The sequence below is a fragment of the Falco rusticolus genome, chromosome 1, assembly GCF_015220075.1.
Source record: "Falco rusticolus isolate bFalRus1 chromosome 1, bFalRus1.pri, whole genome shotgun sequence".
Classification (NCBI taxonomy): Eukaryota; Metazoa; Chordata; class Aves; order Falconiformes; family Falconidae; genus Falco; species Falco rusticolus.
This window is the reverse complement of record NC_051187.1, coordinates 37,926,624-37,943,055: the sequence shown is the minus strand read 5'-3', so window position 1 is coordinate 37,943,055 and position 16,432 is coordinate 37,926,624. Positions and strand designations below refer to the sequence as shown.

Genomic DNA, 16,432 nt, shown 5'->3' with positions numbered 1-16,432 from the left:
GTTTTTGCCATCAGATTTTAAACATTTTTAAAAGCCATGTTGGTCAATTTACATTCTATACATACTTGAAAGAATGGCACGTTAAGATAAATGACACATTGTGATGCCTTCCAGTGTTACAAGGATGACAAACAAATCTGGAGATCCATGTATGCTTTAAAGAACAGTACATTTGTTTAAATAAACTCATAGAAAACTAACATAAACAACCGTAAAACAGGTTTTTTAAACAGGTAGAATGAATAAACTGTAAAAATACTGCATCTCCCATAAACATACTCTGTGGTTCTACCACCTTGTGGCCAACACAAGAAGTTGCAGTTTTGCTTCAGACGGTGCACGCCGATGGCCTTGGGTTAGCAACTGCAGGTCAGAACCGAGGCAGGCAGTGGGCATCAGCAAAATATAATCACCACACTGCTGTATTTTGCCCTTAGCTGATACACTGAAAAATAGCAGCATTACAATACAGCCTGAAATAGCTTAGCTACTACCTCAACTTGTTAAAAATTGTGCAAGAATAAAGAACACCAGCAGCATTTTTAATGGATGTGTTTTGATTTGGTTTCAGACACTCCCCTCCCATACAAAGCACACACAAACACAAAGCTGAAGCTGATCTAGTAACTGTTATTTCTTGTCCATCTTTGAAAACTTTTCCCATAGTTTGCTTTACTTAACTTTTTTTAATTTCACTTAAAAACCTATCCAGTTTTGAAAAAAAACAACCAAACCACAAACATGAGCATTTTAAATAGTTTCTAAATGCCAGGAAACTGATGCTTATTCCTCTCCTCAAACTGGAGACACACAGACTATTCTAATAACTTGAAATTCTTCAGTTGAAAGTTTCAACATTTCAAATTCCTGTTACTGAAAGCTACATTTTTAGAAAGGTCTCTCCAATACACTAGGAACCGCAAGAGCATAAACTCCCAGTACATATGTAAAGGGCAATTTCTTCCTAGTTTGCTCTTACATCGTTTATATTGTACCTTTTTGATACAGAAAATGGAAGAGTTAGGTTTTCTGACGCAACTCGCAAGGGAATATATGAGTAGAAATCAGAAGGCCTTCTCTAAAACCGAGTTTTGCAATTCCCTTTTTGTTTAAGTATGGTAAGGCTTATTAAAAAAATAGCAAAGTAAAAAAACCCCAACAAAACAAAACCCACCAACAAAACCCAGCCAACATCCCTGGGAAAAAAACATAAAAGCCTTCTGGAAATACTTAATTTCTCAAAACATAAGACTATTTGAAAAAAATCTTAATTGCAAAATCAAAGGAAATTCAAGAAATCAATTCTCGTATTTCAAATCAGTCCACGATTTCATCATCAGCAATAAGATGTGCTATCTTTTCCAGCCCAAAATTACCAGCTTTGGGGAAAACATATTCATACTTAACAGAAATAATTAATGGGTTACGTTAAATTAACTTTTTTCCCTGATCCACATGCCTGCATGTTAGATAATGTTACATTAGAACTGAGCATTGTAATGAGAGACTAAAAGCAACAACTAGTAACAGTAACCAAAGCAAAAGCAATTTTCTCGTGGTTACATACTATAGATCAGTAATTTAATATTAAAATTACTTCCTATATAAATAAAAATTAAAAAATCGGGCAAAAGTAAATTGGCACAGTCATTATGGTATTGCTTTCCAGTTTCAACACTGCAAAGAGCAGCCACAGATTCCAAACACCGAAAGGAAAAGGCTATCCCCCAACCACCTGGTGTAGTTTGGTTGATGTTATTTTTTCCTTTTACGTGAAGTTATCAACAGTGCTGCTGCCTCAGATGTGTCACACACAGCTTGGAACAGACGGGTGTGCAGCTTGCAGTAAAAGGACTGCTATAGAACCACTATGTAAAAATGAGAACAGATACATTAACAAACAACCCATAGAGTGTGGTTCACTGGTCTGCGTGACTTTTCTTAAGTCAGAGTTTTTCAGGATTGTGACTAAATTTTACCTTCAAAAAGGCAAAATAATAAAAAAAAAATACAAAATCTTAAGCCTTCAAGTTTCCTTGCCTTCATTCCCTCCCTCCTCCAAAAAGCACCTTCTACTACAGACACTTTTTCTGTTTCATGGGTTCAGAAGTTGGAATGTAGTGGGAATACATACAAGGAGAAGGAATTTCTAGATGTACATTACATTACAAAGAGGTTTGCTCCCAGACCTAAGGAGGGAGGGATACTAAGCAATATTAAATTCCTATAAGAATCCTTACAAAGCATGCAAAATATTGATATACTCACAAAACTGAAATTTATATTTCTTCCTTTCTGAGTTTGCAACTTCACAGTACAATAATTTCTAATATTATGCAGCAGTCAGAATTACAGTGACTACAAAATTGTTTCCCTTTAATTTTTTTCTTTCCATTTGTTTGAAAGACTCCTTTGTAATTTTTTTTTTTTTTTGAGAGGCTGCAGATCACCCATCAGAAAATGTGAAATTCAGCATAACAGGGGTTGCTTTCTTTATCGTACTTCCCCTCAAATGACATTGACAACATAACTACCAATCTTTCAAAATCTGTCCCTCCCTCCCCTTCTCATGCTGATTCCTTCCCTTGTCTTCAGGCTGTACTTTTCTTCTTGCCAGGATGATGATGGACAGATGCCACTACATGGATGCTGCATAACTGGGTAGAACGTAAAGGAGGCCGGAGTAGTTTGTGAAAATGGACTCGCTCCCACCCTGCCAAGATGTTTGGCACAACTGCTTCACAGCCAGGACACTTTGCTCTGGATAGCAGCAGTCAGAGCTTCCCTCCAGTTCCCTAGACAAATACTGCTGTCCTGTACGCCAGTGTAACCCTGTGGCTTCACCCGATTTAGGCAGGGAAACACAAATCTGGTATTTGGCTAGACCTTGCGTACTGCTCTATGTAGTTCCATAGAAATTTCTTCACTGCTCTTACAACAGGGTTGGAATTTCTGGAGAATACTCACTAGATTGTCTGTAAAGTACATTCTGACACATTCTATCGAAGTATTTGTATCTATCAGAAAAAGACTCCTGTAGAAGCAATGTACAAAGCCTCCAAAAATTCAAGTATCGGAGAAAGAAAAAAAAAAAAAAAGAAAAAAAAAAAAAAAAAGGGATGTTCTGATACAAGTCTGGAGTAAGCAGCCAGCCCAACTGATAGCCACTGTTTGTTATTTTTTTGTGTCCACAAATGCGTCAATTATTTTTGCAGTAGTAACACCTTTTCGTTGGAGTGTTGGGAATTAATAGTCTTTCCAATTAATTTTCAGTAAGTTTGGTGGGGGCACAGGAATTTAGGAATCCTGCCTCTGCATTTATATGCAAACAAACAACAGAATCACAAACAGAATCACTGATTCTAATCCTCCCTGCCTCTCTTTAATTTGCTGTATTTATTTATAGTGTAACATCATTGGGTCTGGCTCCCTTAACCCCAAAAAACCCATCAGAAGTGCAACACAGGCAAGAGCAGAGCATCTCCTTCCCTAGAGCTGTATAAACTTTTGCAAGGGAAGGGGTGAGTGAGACAAAAAAAAAAAAAAGAAAAAAAAAAGGAAAAAGAAGAGAGAGAAAAAAACCCAAACAAACCAACAGTTCTAGTTGTACACAAAACTGTTTCATTTCTTTAGAACTCTGTTCAAATCAAGACTTCAATTTCTGAGGAGGGAATCTTAGATCCCAGACCCTTCCCTTCTCTCCTCTTGCAAAGCAATGCTATTTTTGTGGCCCAGAACAGTACTTTAAAAACAGCAGTTATTAAAGACACAGTTGTGATATATCCTTTAACTCCCCCTCACCCAAAAAGGCATATCCTATCAAGTGGTCCAGTAGAAATCTTGGAAGTTTCTTTATGATAAATTAAATCCATAAAATGAGGAATACCTTCTGTCACATTCCCAACAAGAATAACAGCCACACTCTGTGGTGCATTTGTTCAAGTGTCTATTGCTCCTTCTAGTGGAGATTCTGCACAGCTCCATCTCCAGTTCAGTTCTGGTCCTACCAAACAGGAGTAGAGATTCTTCTCCTTTCTCTTCAGCTTGTCTCTGGTTAACACACAGCAGAAGCACTGAGGGCCGTAATTCCCCAGGACAGGAACAGGCCAGTAATGTCTGAAGAAACACCAGTCGTCTTTTCCTCGGGTGAGGCGGGTTTATGCCAAGAGCAGTTTTTTTCTGTCCTGTTGGTATCGCAGAAACCTACACCTCTGTGGAAAAGAGAATGCTTTGCCTCTTGCTGTCCGGGGTAGGGATAGTCTCTAGCTGCAGGAAGTACAGAAGAACTTGAACCTGGAAAGAGAAAGAAAGGGGGAATAATAAAGCCTTGTTAACTCATCCTCATCCTGGCTCTTTCAGCGTTGGCAGACGTGCCTGCAGCTCTCTCCACAGGAACATCTTGCAGTTACATATTTGTTCTAATAAAGCAGGAATATTAAAACTTGCAGTGCTTCAGAAACACTTTTCAGCTTGCAGGGTGTAACAATGTGTTGGTGTTCCACTGCACTGAAAAATGTGATCTCCAATTCGCCATTACTCAATCAAGAATGTACAAAACAGCCTGAGTAGCTAACATAGCCTCTGCGTGTTAATTCTCTGTATTGCCTTCAAATGGCAGCAGTGGCCAAAGAAAGCTGAATGTAGCAAAGAATCTTGTTGTGCATAACTGAAGGTGGTTATTGAGGAGCACTGCAGAAGAACACTGACAGTCCTTTTATCCCAGGCTAGCAATATGGGTCTGTGAGACAGCTCTCAAAAAAAAAAAAAACCAAACCAAAAAACAACAACTTGCTATGCACAAACACAAAACATACACGATATGTGCATACTGACATTAGTACAGATGCAAGCTGAACTGCCTGAAGAGGCAGTTCTACAAACAGTCTAAAGTTTCTCTGTAAGGGCGAAAGGTGTTCAAGTTTTTCAAAAACACCATCAGGAAAACACAGAAGGGTGGCTGCACCAGGCCTTGCAACGGGACTGCCAGAAGTTTCCCCGTCTTCACTAGATTCAGTAGCACATTTTGGATTTTACCTGGGACATGACTTCCAGTGACCAACTATCGGTCATTGTGATAGGCTGGGTCGGGTTCGCGGGGATTTTACTGTCCTTCTCTGAAGGTCTGAGCAGTGTTGGTCCAAAGACAGTTGCAAGGTTATGCAGGGACATCTTGTTAACGCTTTCCCTCTCAGCAACCCTGGGAGAAGAAACAATGAACAAGGCAGATCTTTTTAAAATACCTGAATTTGGATGTGTCCTTAAGTAAGAAACCATATTTACTCCTGTTGTAAAAAGTTTTAGATAGATTCAACCAACCACTCTCTCCATATGTGCCTAAATTAATTTTATATATCTAAAGCAAACAGCCTGATGTGACACAACCACAGCCTCCAGGCACTCTACAGACATGGCTTAAACCAGGAAAGGGACTGCTGCTTACTGCCTGGACAGGGAGAGGTGGGACGGGAATAAAGGAATGTTTTTCATCCTGGTTTTATAAATGAGAAACTGAGGCACAGAGGTTAGAACATTTACCCAAGGGCAGAAAAGTCTGCAGCAGAAACACAAGTAAAACCCAGATTTCCTGGATTTTAATCCAGAACCTCAGTCACGAGATCATCTTTCATCTCACCACTGACAGTCTCTGGTATGTACAAAACACATATGTAAATTAACACATTGCGCATATAGTAAAGCAAGCTTACTGCATTAATATCAAATGCATGGAAATACTTCTTCACAGTTACAACCCTATTACAGAGACATAGACAAGATCAGAAAGACTAGTTTAAGCAAGGAACTGACAACTCCAGTTAGCAAGAGTGCTGTAATTTTTGAGAAGAAATCATGTTAGATTGCAGACACCTTCTGAAACAGGGCTCACAAGTCCTTAGACACAGCCAAAGCCTCACGATTTACACTAAAACTTTTCCTGCTCTAAAACCTTACAGTAAAAGATGTATCCAGATGGAGTTTTGCAGTGATATTGCAGCACAAATTTGCATTTGCAGTAGATAAGCCCCGAGAGTTTTGTTACCCCTTTCCTCCAGTTCTAATCCTTTCAGGATGAGTGGGAATGGAACTCAGGGTTTAGCACCTCACTGAGTACCAGATAGTAGTTACCTGACCAGCATTCACAGTAAATCAGCAAATGCTTCTTCATTTGTGAGATTCAGCATTAAAGGAAAAGGCTCTTTTCAAAATAATGACACTTTACACATTAAATATGTGTCTAAAGGATCCACATATTACCTTTTTAAATGGTCCAAAAGGAAAAGGAATGTCACAAGGTTGGGTTCTGGAAGCGATAACAATAGATTCAACATACAGCTTTCCTTTGCGACAGGATCTGAAAGTGCTACAAGACAGAAAATTACAAAACATCAGCACAAGAAGCGAACAAGAATTTCTGCAGAATTTCTGCATAATTTCCCAAACCAACAAATACGGATGGTCCTGAATGGGCTGTAATTGCATTGTAGGTTGGGAGGTCAGAGCTGCACATCAGTACCCCACAGGTTCTCTTTCCTTTATTTCATACATGTGTAGAGAATCCTTTTCTCTCAAGCAATTCAAGTGCTTTCAGACTTTCAACTGTTACGACATTCTTCCTGTGCATCCAGATATGACAAGGTATACCCACCCTGCCCCCCCACCCCCAAGAACTTCCCTGGAAGATTGAACGGGGCAAACAGCATGCACAGCCTCAACAGCTAGGCTGTCATTCTATCCTTAACCTATTCTTCAGAAACCTGGACATTTTCAACTTACAAAAATGCACGGGAATTACCCACATTCAAGCTCACAGGAAGAAGATGTCACTCCAGTGTTCACTGCTGAGCTCCATTTCACTTCCCTAACAACTTGTTCTGGGCTTCTCTCCAACACCGCCAATACGGTTTTGTGTTGCTTTAGGAGCAGCCTCCTGCAGAAGAGTTTCAGTTATCAAGGGTTATTTCTGCTACTACCTACCAATGCCCTCAGCGAAGTTGGGGTACAGTTCGTCCGTAAAGAGGGGTTCAGGCAGTTCCCGGAAGTACAGTTTCAAGGTGCCTGCAATGGCATTAACATCCATCTCGCTCATCATCACTGACACGTCTTTGTTATCTGGAAGAGGGGAAGCACAGTAAAGAAGCTGCTGGCGTTGCATTCATTTTTTTTCTTGCTTTGGCTCTCTTAGTTATTCTTTGTCTTTGCCCAAATAGCTGAGAGTTTTCCTGTTTACATTTCTCCAGATTAAATGAGATACCTTCTGACAAGTAGTTCTGAGAAGTGCTGCACAAACGACTGCAAACAGTTTAGAGCTTTAGACGGAGTTGAGGGAACCTCGCACTACCCAGGGTTAGCTGGGCTGTGCCAACAACCTCAGCCTGATCTGCAACAAACCCAGCTTGAGTGTATTTATACGCATTTCAACTTTTGTTAGTGACAACAGTTGTTATTCCAATTCCCTGCCTCTAACAGCTTAGAATAAGAGACTCTGAGGCTGTCTAGCTCCCCACTGAGCACAGCTGAAGCACACAGGCAATTCAGGGCTTCACATTTCCATTTTGCTACTACTAAGAAAAACAAAACAACCCCCTTTCCCTAAAACAAGCAGGCCAACCAGCAGAGCCAGCACGGGTTTCACGAGTTTAGTGTAAAACAGGATTTAATATAAATGAAAAAAGTTGGTTTTCAAGATACAAAACACCCTTACTTGCACTAGGAAAGATTCATAAACTGATGTTTTTGGTAGCTTAGGGGGAATGAAAAGAAAATAGAAGAAGGAAGATACTGCATAAAATAAGTGGGGGAAAAACGTGCGGGGAGGGTGAATTTGGGCACTTGGCACAGGCCTCATGACTGCTCGCATCAAAAGGGAGCTCGAGTATGGCCAGAGCAGTCTTTGGACCATCATGTGGAGGCTGGAGGTAGGGCAGAATTTCACTTTTTGTACCTCAGCAATTTGGAGGATGCCTTCTAGGAGATACACACCATTCTTTTAAATGCAGTAAGGAGCCCTTTTCTGCTCAAGATCAAAGAAAGCTTTACAAAGGTTGGTCAAAATTATCTAATTTTATGATCTGCACACATCAATCTAGACTGAGTTAAGAAAAGAACTCGTCAGCCCTGACCACCTAACTCCACTTTTGTAAACACCCTTCCTACTCAGCCTTAGAATGTTGGGGTTTTTTTGCTGGCTTCCTTGCACAAAACTTTGTTCATTCCAAGGACTTTATTATTTTGGAGACCTCACAACAGTGAGGAAATTATGACTTCTGATTGCTGCTGCTTCCCCTGAGGAAAGTGTCTGCCATTTACAAAGATTTGGCAAGGCAGGCAAACCCACTATGTCATGTCTGCTGGGAAGAATAACACACACATTATTTGGTATAAGGATCCATCCAATTGTATGCCTTGGGTTTATCTGTAGCTGAAGAATATTAATTAAAACACACAGCCAGGGTTAAAATGATTCTCCTTGTGTGAGAATCTCTACCTCTTAATGCTTCTTGGGGAACATAAGATTAAAATTAGCACAGCCACCTGACAGGGAGCTCATGCAAGTTCTCACAGTGCAAAGGAAACATCAGACACAAATACTTACTGACATCAAAGGCAGCTTTCAAAGCTTGGATATCGGTTGCAACCCCAGAGACACGGTAGATGCCCACCTCTTCCATTCCACGCCGCTCTATCTCTTCCACACACTGGCGCACTATGTAAGGCACCTTTGATCTCTCTCTCCTTTAAGCAAGCCAGATAGAAGAATTCAGTACAGCCTGTGCCCTCAATGCTTGTTACCCCAGCCGCCTGGCTGGTTAAAAATCACCCCATCATTTTACTGCGCAAACCTCTTCTGGAAAACAGGGTGGGAGAAAGTATGAACAGGCAATCAAGTCTGAGCCAAAAAATTCCTTTTAAAACTGGAAAGGGTTTTCTGGCTGTCTCAGCCTGGCTTTGGCCAAGTCCCAGTGCCCCTAGAGCCTGTGACTCTGCGCAGGTAACGAGAGGATTCCCAAACAGTCCTTGAATACATAGCAACGCTGTTGCTTTTAAATGAATGCAATTCCATAGGGAGGAAATCCCACACTTCCCAAACTATATAACAGAACAAATGGCTTTCTTCCGGCAAATGATTCATGACAAAAGATCGGGGGTTAAAATAATACAACAGGATCCAAAGAACCTGGACATTTCTGATTATGGAAAGGAAACATCACTGTTCGGTGGCTCTGGAAACTTGTGACCAAGTCAGCTAACTACAGAGTACAGGGGCAAGGGGTATTTCCGGCACTCAGGAAAGTGATATGCTCTAAGTAAACACCCTGGGTTTCAAAGCCTGTGTGCACACTGTTTTTTCCCCCCGCAAAACATGAAGCTCAGAGAATGTACATCACCTCCTTTCTGCAGCCACAGCCATCTACACTCTACATGAATGGAGCAGGCTGGACTGACAAATCCCGCGGTGGGGTGAAGACAAGCACAACCCACTGCCTAGCTGGCTTTCCAAAATACAGTCGGGAGAAATATGACCCAGCAGCTTACTTGGTGACAATAGCGATCTTGACCCCAAAAACCCCAGTCTGCTTCCGGGATGGCATCCTTTTCAGGCTAAACTCCCGGCTGGTAAACTTTACTGACAGCTTCACTTCAACCTGAGTGAAAGAAAACAGCTGTTAATTTTCAAACGTTGGTTTTTCAACACTGCAATGAAGAGCAAAGAAATAAAGCACATAAGAGGTACAGAAGCAGTGCTAACTTCTGTTCTCTATACTTACTCCATTCATTGAGATGACTGTGCGTTGCCAGTCTTTGTCCTGCAATGCCTGTGGGTCCAGCTGAAAAACATGCAAATTACCCATGAGTTAGGAACAGACTGCAGAGAAATCAGCAAATCTGACAGGCTTCTGTAAGTAAGCAGAGCACTACTGTTTTCAACATGTTATTTCTTTTCCATAGGAAAACACACATTCCAAGGTTTTCCCAGTTTCAGGTGATAGGCCATTCAGATATTGTGCAGTTCTCTAAGCAGAGCTGATGAGGACTCACACACATAGAAAATCCAGCAACATGTGTACAGTGTCTGCTCAACAACAAAGGCAACCTCAGCAAGCAAAATCAATGTTTGAAAGCCAATAACCTCAGCTTTCATAGAAAAAGAGACTACATTCATTGCTGTAGCACAACAGGCACATTAACAGCCAGCCAAATTTGTCCTATCCCACAGGGCTAGGAGTCAGAAGACAGGAGGAGAGATTTCTGGAAAAACTCTGATTTGAAATAGAGGAACTGTCTCCCTCTGCAGTTTTCTAAAGACAGGTGAGGTTGGATGAGTGTGAAAACACTGCACTGAAATAAAAAGCCAGGAAGGTCAAAGAAGAGTACCATGAAGTGATCTATACAGAGACAAGTAACTTTAAATAAACCAAACCTCTGTCAGGATCTGACAGGAGAAATGGAGAAAACTGGCCCAGAAATGGAAAGCTGTCCTCCTTCAACCTGCCTATTCCTTTTCATTTCTATTTGAGCGTGCAGGCAGGAAGAACACCTGGCCCTGCTATTGCAAGAACTCATTAAACAGAAACAAGTTCTGATGCAAAGCCCCGATCTCACATTTTCAGCTTTGCTTGATCTCTTTTGAGTGGACAGCTGTGAGGCTGGGCAGTAGCTGACTCAAGTACTCAAACTATCACCCAGCAATTCCAATACTGCAGGGAGAGTGCAAACATATCTGAATGCCTGAAGAGTGGCACTCTGCTCGAGCTAGACTGGCAAAAGAGAGAAAAGAGCTGTCTCCATGGGGACTTCCACCAGCAATCAGAACCAGCCAAAGCAAGCAGGCTTCAGCGCCTCCTGAGATGGTTTTGTAACACTTGGCTCTAGAACAGCGAGACACGGTAAGACCAGGAGGAGGCAACTGCAGTAGACTCTGCATTTTGAGTTTACTGGCATCAGCAAACAAAAAGACAGTAACTACAGCTACTTCTGCAGCACAGGTCCTCTCTCTCACAGAACTCGTGCAAAAGCAGAGTTCTCTGACAGGCAGAGGTAAGTGTTGAAACAATGGCAGCTACAATATATTCTGAGATCTTAGATGCAATCATGCTCACACTCTTTCAGATCATCAAACCAGCCCAATGCCGCTGACAGCTACAGAGACAAGTCCCCTCACACCCTTCCCCACTCCCCCAAAAAGACAGCCAGCAGGGAGGAAGGTTTCTCCCTGCTTGCTCACACCACAGAGACCCCAAGAAATAACAGACAAGCAAGTCAGGCCAACCTTATCTCTGCGCACTTTGTTACGAACGTGAGCCCACAGTGGGATGCTGCCAGCACACACATGCTTTCCTGTTGAATTGGACCGGTTCCTGTAGGTGCAATTCTGGCAGAAATTCCTGAAGACCCCTTGCAAAGAGTAGTCAGTAACCAGTAGCTCCCACATTTTGGGAGTGCACAGAGGTCCAGGAGGCCAATGGGCAGCAGTACTTCAGCGCTTCAGCAAACCCAGATAACAGTCTGCTTGCCAAGAGAGTTTGCTTATAACTCTGGCGGAACAGATCCGCCCCCGCCTGTGCAGCTGGCCAAGGTCCCTACATGTTGGCCAGAACCTAGGCTGTTACTCCCTGAATTTCCGTGCTGGAAGTTTGGTTTCTTTCAACAACTGCATTCCTTCCCAGAATCAATAGGAAACCATTTCTGAAGTGTCTGGTTTCCTATGAAGAACAACCATGCTCAGTATTTCTGAAAGCTTGATCTCCAGCTGCCTAAATAGTCATCTCATTAAGCTGCCAAAATGGCCCTGCTGATAGACACACTCACAGCCAATCCTTCAGCTCAGAAGCAGTTTTCCATATGCTTTTAGAATGGAGTCACCGAGAGTGTATTATTTATAGCAGGGAGAGACTGCTTAAGATTGAAGGGGAAAGAGGGTTTTCAGTATTTGCCAAAAATGTTAAAGAGATCAGCAAGGTCCAGTTACAGTTTATTTAATCTAACAGGTATTACTGGTCATGTCTCAGTGATGACCAGGGAACTACTACCACAAGTAGCTGTAATTAGCAAGTAAATAGCTGTTAAAAAGTACCAGCCAGACAAAGTCCTGTTCTGTCTCAAGAGTGAGTATCATAAGGTTACAAAGGACTAGTAAAAGCAGTGTGCTGGAGCTGAGAGCTCACTGAGACTCCTCCTTGCTGAGTAACTACTGAAGCTGATCAAGGACTTCGAGTGTACCTGCTGCTACCTCTTGCTCCCCTGACCTCTGAGCTCCATTGCAGGACTGGCAGGACCCCCACACTCGCCACCTGCTGTTGGACAACAGCTTGTACGGAATGGAGACAGCTAAGGAGAACAAGCACCAGGAAGCAGGTTTGACTGACCCAAGGCAACCCTGCATAAGTCGCTGTCAATAACAACAGCAATTAAAAAAAAATAAAGTCCAACCCCAGGTGCTTTTTAAAGAACAAAGCAAAATGATGGAAGCTAATAAAAAAGCAAGTTTGACTAAGCTCTCAGCAACACCGAGACAGGAAGATCAGGTCTAACAGTCTGATAAAGTCACAGTACAAAATAACAGCATCAACAGGAAACTAAGAATGTCAGTTAGACTTTGAGCAAGCTTTCAGTCTTGGACCCTACAAATGACTGACCTTCTAAGGCCAGCAAGAGCAATCCAGGGAAAGGGAAGCCGTTGCAGACAGGTTACAAAGCAGACTGAAGGCAGAGTGAGTTAGTGAATGTGATGCTTCAGCACAGAGAGGGCCTGTGACACAAATGGGGTCATGCTGTCTTCTGGCCTGATTTGAAGATCAATGACCTGGAAGGAGGAACACTGAGTAGAAGAATGAAATCTACAGACAGCGTGCCAAAAGGAGGCTGCTCTGAGTGAGCAAGCACATAGCGCTCGCGTTGCCAGCTCAAGCAGGGGGAGGCACTGTGAAATGGCTGCCTCTGCATTAATTTGACAGTGAAATGTACTGCATCTCTGAACATTTCCTTCGAACACTTGCTTGGTTTGAGTGACAAAAGGACCTGTCCCATCTCCACTGACACTGTGAAAAACTGTGCTGTTTCCATGACCTATGCAAAGAGGACAGACCTGCTAAAACCCTCAGAGACTGTATCTCACAGGCTTGTTTGCACAGTCCCCACCAAAAGCACATGCTGCACGGGAAAAATAGAAACAAACCAGTTGGCCTTTACTTCCCCAGCACCTCCAGTCCTCTTGTACCTTGTTCTTTGGCATTTGCAGTGACAAGCTACAACCCCAAATTTACTAATGAATCAAGCAAATGCCCCTCTGTACCCTGCAAAAAACACAACAGAACAAAGCTGCTCAGCACCACAGGGATTTCTGAGTGCAGGTCTCTGGCCCTCATAGCAGCTTAGCACTGAATTATGGCAGACAATGAGCGTCTAGCAGTCAGCAGGGGCTCAGCATGCAGAACAGAGTGGTGAGGACCTAGGAAAAAGGTGAACTGAGGATGCTGGTCAACAGCAAATGCAAGCTAGGCACTAAGAAGGGTGTCTGTGCTCCACCTTAGGAAACCACCACAGAGCATTTGATGATTTCCCCCACCCCCAAGAAAAGAAAAGAAAACATACAGAAAGATGTAAAAACAAAGAAGCAGCAGTGGAAATGAAATGCCTGGGAGCAAGAACTGAGGCAATCTTAAGGTTAGTGTATTTTATGCTATTTATTCATATTACTTCCTCCCTTCATTAAATCTCCCTGGCACCTTTACACTCCATCAATTTTTAATTGTAACTGATGTGACATACATGTTGTCAAGTCTCACTGCTGCTGGAAACTCCCACTCCAGCCATAACCCCATTCTTCTCAAAGCTCCCCACTGACATGTTAATCTTTCCCGCCATCACCCTTTAGACATGACCCATTGCCTTCTTCACTTCCACCCTATTTTCATTGCTGGGATACTGTTCTGCATGAGCAAACTGTTTAAATGAACTCGGGTGTGTAAAAGGTTTTCTGAATTGATGCTTGGGAGGTACAGCATGCGACAATCTGTTTTACACGGAAAACAACCTGGATGTCTGAAATAGCCATGAGCACTGCTATGAGACATCCCAGACAATTAAGCTGATAAGAGTGATTGTTTTGCATGGCAACAGAGGAATGGTGTTGCGCTGCTACCACAGAATGACTGATCTAAGGTCATATCCTCTCCGACTTTCCAGCACTGCTGTGAGGGAGAAGGAAATTGTTTGCCTGAGCTGGTCGTGCAAGAAAAAAAACACAACACAACAACAACCCCCCCAAAAAAACCCAAAACAAAATACCAAAACAGCAAAGGAAACAGCATTTGTAGGAGGCACCAACTGGAGGAGATGGATCACAGGATGAAGTATCAGTTTACTCATCTAATTTGTCCCCAAATCCTGTTTTGCTGACACATGTGCCCACTTAAATGCAGAGTCTCAGGACCAAGCAAAAGGCGGCTACACTCAAAACATGTGGATATGCCTGCCACATGAACTGCAAAATTCAAAGAGCAAAAGGGCCTGCCTCCCAAGTGCCAAAGATGGATTGCAAGGTAACAACAGAAAGAAAAAGAAAAGAAGGGGAGTGGGGGGGGTGGGAAGAGAGAGTTTAAAATGAGAGGAGCTGACACTCACAATTGAACTAAGCCTTACGTTTCCTCCTATAAGATGATGTCCATTTCTTCCTCCCCTAAGCCTTCCAGTAATTTCAGTTTCACAGTGTACCCAGGAATGGCACCTTCTCCCAGTACTTCTCATGCCTGAGATGTAACAGAAGCCCCAACCATGCATGCTGGGTAGTTAAACACTGCACATTCAGTGCTGCCATTCCCAGAAGGTCTGATGAGAGCTTCCCTTGCACATTTACAGGAGGTTCTCCCATATTAAAGCCCCACGGTTTTATTTTTCAGGGATAAAACTTGCAGGCTGGCAAGCAACGAATCTCTTGCATGTGGCTACAAAAACAGGTAAATAAAATATTTCATAGGAAAAGAAAATATGAGCAATGGGAGCTATTAAAATTACTGCCCATTCCTGGAAGCTTCTGACCACATGGACCAATTTCCAGCCTTCCTTCCTGCAGTGCCATTATCTAACAGAGATTTAATAAACATGTCACAGCCAAAACGGTCCTCGTCTCCTTGATGCATTGTCTTCATCACTGCAGCTCAGAGGGTTTGGTGAGTCAGAAATCCCAGTAGTGGGAAGTTGCAGATTTATAATAATACATGACTTAACAATACACTGCAATTTAGCCAACACAGAAATTTCCCTGTTTTTATCACAGGAGGATGTAGGCACGACTCTTGATGTTCCCAGAGTTTTTAACTAAAAAAACCTCATCCAACTTCACAGACTTCGCTTTTCCACGAGGCAGACTTTGGCTGAATGATGACAATACAACAACAAAACAGAAAGCCCCACATACGCTAGCAACTCTAAAGTAAACAAAATTTAATGTAAAAGCACCTGGAAAATCCTGAAAGAAAATTACTATAAAACCAGTGACTGGAAAAGATGCTGAAAGCATTAATACAGCTAACCTTCAGCCACAGGTTGTAACTTGATTTTGTTGTTGCATTATTATGATTTCTTAATAGAGAAATGGTATAAAACTAAACCAAAACAGAAACCTTTAGTAATTCTTATCAACCCCCAAATCTTACCAGACTCTCTTATGTTATTCTCTTTGCAGTTATTCAATAGTGTTAAATTAAAAGGTATGTGTGATAGGACAAAAATCCCTGAGAATTACGAGGATGTTCTGAGAGTTCAACAACTTTCTATATGAATTGCAAGGGGGATTTACTGAAAGCAGGAGAACTTTCACATTTGCCTTTTACAATACAACAGAATGCAACTTCTGCACATTAATCAAAAATTATATTTTTTCCCCCAACTTTTCACTCTTTAGGTTTCTCTAAAAGAATCAAGATGTAATTAATATTCAGGTATGACTAAAGAGTATTTTTACTTATTAACTTCAGTATAAAATGTTTTAACAGAATGTATAACTGCTGTGCATGAAAATGCCTACTACTGTGAAAAAAAAAAAAGCCTGTTAAAAATTTTACAATATTTTATCATTTTTTATCATTTTTTTAAATCATTCTATGTAAAATACTTGAAGAATTTAGAGGGTCAGTGATTTCAAGGCTCTCCATTATAAGCATAAAAATCTCCAGGGCATTTCAGGGCTGAAAACTTGCTCTTTTGTAGTTGCTCAGCTCCACGGAAAATAAGCTTTTGTTACCAGAAGGGACATACAGATTCCTGGTTAGCCTAAAACATATATAGGAGGCATCTTTTACTAGCATTTATTGATTTCTAAACAAATTTTCTTTCAAACACCCACCATGCATTTGGTGACAAAAGCTTTCTTTGAAAACGCCACAGCAGCCTCAGGGCTGCGAGGAGGGAGGGAAAGGAACAGGCCTAAGGAAACTCA

At 41.9% G+C, this 16,432-nt stretch overlaps 1 protein-coding gene across 2 annotated transcripts in view; it reads right to left on the bottom strand.

Annotated features, from left to right (window-relative positions):
* Positions 1-16,432, bottom strand: part of BCR (BCR activator of RhoGEF and GTPase) — a 102,211-nt gene continuing 85,779 nt past the window's right edge. For both annotated transcript variants that reach the window (XM_037410395.1, XM_037410472.1), the window contains exons 17-23: positions 9,765-9,824; positions 9,532-9,641; positions 8,591-8,730; positions 6,973-7,107; positions 6,253-6,358; positions 5,035-5,197; positions 1-4,293 (exon numbers count right to left, since the gene is read on the bottom strand). In XM_037410395.1, the coding sequence (XP_037266292.1) occupies positions 4,204-4,293; positions 5,035-5,197; positions 6,253-6,358; positions 6,973-7,107; positions 8,591-8,730; positions 9,532-9,641; positions 9,765-9,824 (804 nt within the window). In that variant the 3' untranslated portion in view covers positions 1-4,203. The remainder of the gene's footprint in view (positions 4,294-5,034; positions 5,198-6,252; positions 6,359-6,972; positions 7,108-8,590; positions 8,731-9,531; positions 9,642-9,764; positions 9,825-16,432) is intronic.